General features: G+C 40.8%; 1 protein-coding gene across 2 annotated transcripts in view; it reads right to left on the bottom strand.

Moving 5' to 3' along the window:
• Window positions 1-3,621: 3,621 nt before the first annotated feature.
• The window catches only part of STAC (SH3 and cysteine rich domain), a 72,296-nt gene continuing 70,466 nt past the window's right edge, over window positions 3,622-5,451 (bottom strand). For both annotated transcript variants that reach the window (XM_009894999.1, XM_009895000.1), the window contains one exon: window positions 3,622-3,720. In XM_009894999.1, coding sequence (XP_009893301.1) covers window positions 3,622-3,720 — 99 coding nt within the window. The remainder of the gene's footprint in view (window positions 3,721-5,451) is intronic.

The raw sequence follows: 5,451 nt of genomic DNA, 5'->3' as shown, positions 1-5,451 counted from the left end.
CATGGCTTTTCCAAATCTCCAGTGTCACTGCTTACTGGCCCAGTGCAGGTTCCTCTGATGGCACTGGGTGCTATATTTAGTCAATTGAATCTCAACAAATAGTTACTAAAAAAAAAAGGTCTGTAAGCAATGCTAAAGATACACAATGTTTGTAGGAATAAGTATCTTAGTTCCCCACAGTCCCCAGCTGACGGGGCACTGCAGCTTCTGTCTCCAAAGACTCCACTGACTCAAAATGGCCAAGTGTAGGGAAAGATGGTAATAAAAAGAGATACTGTGTTATTTACGGACAGGAGGAGCTCATGATCCAGGCAGCTCATCCTCCACTCATGTTGATCAACTGCTCCTAGCGCTTATGAAAATACTCTGTAGCCAGTTTTATGCTGTGATGAGATGTTGAATGGCTTAAAATACATTCTGGTCTGCCAGAAAAAAATGTTCAGGAAGGCCCCACCACAAAACTTCACGTTGCGTGCACACGTGTTACATACATCATAGAAGAAGTACTTTAGAAATGGTTTGCTAAACGTGGTAAGTGCAAGTGCTGTAGATTTTAAATAGAAATGCTCAGTAACAACCATCGCTGATGGGTTTAGTGAGTGTTCTTGAAGGTGGATAACTGAAAATGACACAGTCTGATGCAAAGAAGCCAAGAAACATACACTTCTATTCTCCTTCCAACCATCGCATAGTCTTTATTAAGCAGAATATTAAATTAGATCTGAACAGCATTTATCTCCTAAAATTCAATTTTTCTGAGCATATGTCAGATAAAGTCCATTCCATCTTCCGTCTGACTTTTAACTGCTTGCTAATGCAGTATCTATTGCGAACTGGATATGGTAGGAAAAAAATGATGGGATACTCGTCTGGATTCAGAGTAAGGCATCCAAAATAAATTTGAGGAAAATGACCTTAATTCAGCAAAGTGCTTCAGCTTTAAGCATGCAAATAGCCAATGAATCACATGCTTAAAGTAAGACTCATGTATGTGCTTCTTGCTAAATTAGGCATAAATTATGTCTACATATCAAATGGCAGCAAAAGCCCAGTAGAAAGGCAAAACAAAAAAACACAAAGAAGAGATAACCATGAAAGCTTTGGTTCAGAAGCAATCCTTTCTCAGATGTAATACAGTCCACATAAGGTCTGTTTGTTTTTTTACTCAGTCACTTTATTATTTATTGCTCAGTATCAAAAGGAATCAAACTGACATTGATTAAAGGCCATTGTGAGTTGTAGGTAATATTCATATAATTCTTTGAATAGTATGATGCACATTCTAGGGATAAATTGAAATCATAGAAGACTGAAATAGAAGGTAATCACAGTATGATGCAATCATGTAAACAAAAGCACATATGTATAGATTAATACAGATTTCCTTTGTCCATTTGACAGGCCTGATCAAAAGTAGCAAATATTTCAATTCTAACAAACGTTTGAGTCTCTCCTTTGAATGGGTGACTATAAAAGAAATAATCTTATAAATCAGAGTGGATTAATATGTCTCTACTGCTTTTCCTCTTTAAGGCTTATCAGAATCTTCTGTCCTCCCACTGAGTTAAATGCTTATTTAGGAAAATGAGCTGAGCAAATGTTCGTTGTCTGAACAGAAAAAAATACTTTATAAATTACTGATATTCCCATGGAAGATATGAAATCAGATACTTTTGATCAGCCAGGAGGACATTAATAATTGGTATAGACCACTTGCATTACGAAGGACCATGTTTCAGCAGCTGAACCCCCTGCAACTTCCTCCTCTGCAATTAAGTGATACATAAGCGCTGCAAAATGTGCCTCTGAGAGGTTGAAGACTGATCTGCTCTGTGAACTTCTGGGCATGCGTAGAGTTGCACTGGATTTCATAAGGCTTTGAGTAAGACCATCTATTCAAATAGGGCAACCCAACTATTGAGACCCGGGCTGTGCAAGAGATTCAAACCGCCTCGGTATATGGAAGCAGGACTGGTAGCTGCTTTTTAGAAATAGTGTCAACTTTGCAAAGGCCAATACTAGCCTGGCAGCACGTGAATTTCTTCTTGCAGTATCAGGATTTAGGACACCGATTTGGGGTTAATCTCAGTAAAGACCGTCATTCAGCCTCAAGCTGGTCAAATAAGGCATGAATTCAGCAGCGAGCTTTGGGATAGGACTTAACCTCTATGTCATAATACATGCTAAGCTGTTTAAGTGTATTTGGTGCAATTACATCCAATTAAATACTTGGAAATTAGGTTCCTTGTTTTTAAACATCATAAGGCCCCTGCTTGACAACAGCATTGGCACTGGCTGACTTGTATAATTTGATCAAGATCCACAGGTCCCACAGCCTGCTCTCCAGGTGCCAAAAGGTTCATGTGCCCAAAACATGGATGGAGGCTTACAAGGACAAACCAGGGCTGTTTGTACAGTCTCACTAGGATGGAGCAGATTTATGGGATGCTCATGGTGGTTTATGCCAAGGAGGAATTCATGTCAGCGTACTTACTGCTGAATCTGCAAACCTTCTATTTAGCACATGAAGACAGCGCCTTTGGTGTGTGAACACAATGCTAAGACACTCAGTGCCTTTCTGTCACGAGTTCTGGATTTCGATCGTTACAGACTTCACTCCTGTGTGCAGTCTGTCCTTTCCTAGCATTTTCAGTCTTCCAGGGGTTAGTTAACTGTTTTGTTTTTTATAAATAGGATTAATATATAAAATTTTTAAGTGCAATATACACAGAAAAATATAAAATGTTTCAAGCCTGTGGCTCTCTCCCCGCATTTTGCCCATTTTCTGTATCACCAGGTAAAGGTGCAGGAAACACAGAGGGACGCTTCTGAGCAGGCTTGCGAATTGGAGGACCGGCTGTTTTTGTGAGCTATGAGAGCAGCCATCACACCCAACATACGCTGAGAGAGCTTTTGTTCGTATACAGAGAAAACAAAGGACACACAGGTTCGCTACTCTTTCGTATGGAAAGATTGCACAGAAAGAGAAAGCTGCCGACTTCCAGGGCACAGTGCATTTCTCGAACTGACATTCACACGGTGTCTCCAAACTGCTTCATTATGAGACTAAACACCAGGATTAAACGCTTAAACTGATTGGTTGATACTGGGGACAAAACTGTAGAACCACAGCCACACTTTACTACAAGCATTGGACTGTAGTACGAGGACAGTTTGAATGGTATTTTTCCCCCCTCCCCCCTAAATACACACTTCAAACAAGAAAGCAGTCCAGCAGTTTTCTAAGACACAAGAACAGGACATGAGTTTAGTCCTTCAGAACAAGCTGTCTGTCTCCATCAGGGTTGTAACAGCCATCTTGCACCAGAAAGCAGCCCAGACTTTTTTTTTTTGTTGTTTTCTTACCTTATTCCTGTTATCATCCAAGGACGTCTCATTTCCCTAGCGGTTTCTCACTATATTTTCTTTCAAACTTTCCATTCTTCTTATTTCTTAGTGTTGCTGTAGCAGTCTAAATGTCTTTTTCTTCTTGTAGTTGCAGTTTTCTCACTATTTCCCTGAACATCTGCAAGACAGCCCATCTGGGTTGACACAGTGTGAGATGAGGCAGACAGGCATTGCCAACAAAGGGCTCCTACTGCAGCGAGTGGGCTGTTGAAATCAGATGTTTTCTAAGACGTCTATGGGGACAAAGCCTTTCTTCTTCCCGCTGTATACTTTGATAAAGCCATCGTGTTCCTTTTCAGAAGTCACACAAATCTGAATGCAAAGAAGGTATGAAAATATTAAACTCTTTGCCACGATCAAAGCGACAAATTATTCCAGGCTATTTATCAGGTGGATTAGACGTCCTGCTAGTTACTTCTATAAGTAGAACAATCCCTTTTAGACTCTCGCTGCTTTGATAAGAAACCCAAACTCATATGTTTAGAGAGTCACCTTTCCCCTGCCTCCCTGAAGTGCCACGTATATGTGAGAGACTTTAAAATCCTTAAGAACTTTGTGGTAGATCAAAGATGTTTGAAACTTGAATTCTGACTTCAGCCTACTGTAATGGTTGTGATTTAGTTGTCTGTAATTGAGAGGAATGGGTATTTCAGATCATGAGCTAGCTGGCTCCCTCAACAGTTGGTGGTGAGAAGTAATCAAGGTGGGTCACTTGTAGCAGCTGATCTGAATGCAAGATACTCTCTTTTGCATGTTTAAGGAGCCCCAGTACTTCTCAGGTGAGCAGTGGGTTATGTTATTTACTCAGCCCTTGCACCCACAGGTGCCTGTTTTGGATACCAAAGTATGTGATCCAAATCCAGCTCTGCAGGCATGTTTCCCTTACACCTATATGAAATGGAGGCAGGTGTGGTGGAACCATATGGTCTTTACAATAGCACAAACATTACATTGCAATAAAGGTTTGCATTTCCTGAAGACCTTTGTGATCTCAGGTATTTCCACTTTCGGCCCCTCATGAGATACTTCTGGTAATGGTCGAGCCATTTGAAAGCATAGTGGCACAGGTACTTTAGACGGGGCTCTTGAGTACAGAGCCACACAAAATAAAGAATTGTTTTCAAACATCTGTGCCAAAGAACTATCTATATCTTACTAATCAAACAAGGTTAAAAAATAGTCAGAAAACTGATGGTCCTGTTGAGAACAACTCACTGATTTCTCATGATGTCAGTGCCAGGTCTTTAAAGTCCTCTGTCTGGATTAACACTCACAAAGGCTCTGTCTGATATGCATTTACAGTGTTTAATAACAATAATTCAGAGGGTATGACATGCACAAAAATGGCTTTAAAGTGTTCCTGGCTAAATCCATTTCAGTATGATTGTTATGGCTCATACGATGTCACCTAAATACCACATCTGAATTCTGGGCCAACTTCTTCTCCTGTTGTTACATACATAAAATTTACTAGCAACAGTGATGTTGCCAGAGGGAAGTGAAAGGTCATAAGAAGGAGGTGAAGCTGCTTCATATTTCCCACCTCCAGTATTTAGAAGTGGCCAGGTACGTCTCTGTACCTACAAACAAAGGTTTGGAAAGCAAATGGACGCATTAGTTCTCTTACTTAAGCTACCTACTTAACAGTCTCTGAATTGGAACCCCGGGGCAGAACGAATGAGTGCACGAACAGAGCTGACATGCACTTAAAAAAATAATGTATTGTTGTTTGGGCTAAATCACATGGAAAGCATGGGAGAGGTATGGAATTGACACCATTTAGTTTAGGTTCTGTTGCAAAACAGCCAAGCTCATTTGTGTCATGACTCCCTAGCCCGGTAGCAGCTCCCTCTACAGTCACATCACCATTCGAAGCAGAGAGGTGTAAAGCACATGTACACAGAAAGGTGTTTCTGACTACTGCTAGATGTTGGTCCGTGCCCCTGAGAAAGTCTATGAAAACTTCAACGATGAGAGAAAAAGCTGGCAAAGAAGCTCGAGACTAAGGAAGGATGGCTGAGAATGGCAGGGGATCTGAGAGAG

Source organism: Charadrius vociferus, unplaced genomic scaffold, assembly GCF_000708025.1.
Source record: "Charadrius vociferus isolate BGI_N301 unplaced genomic scaffold, ASM70802v2 scaffold51, whole genome shotgun sequence".
NCBI classification, from domain to species: Eukaryota; Metazoa; Chordata; class Aves; order Charadriiformes; family Charadriidae; genus Charadrius; species Charadrius vociferus.
Note: the sequence above shows the minus strand (reverse complement) of the source record. Positions and strands in the feature narration are given on the sequence as shown.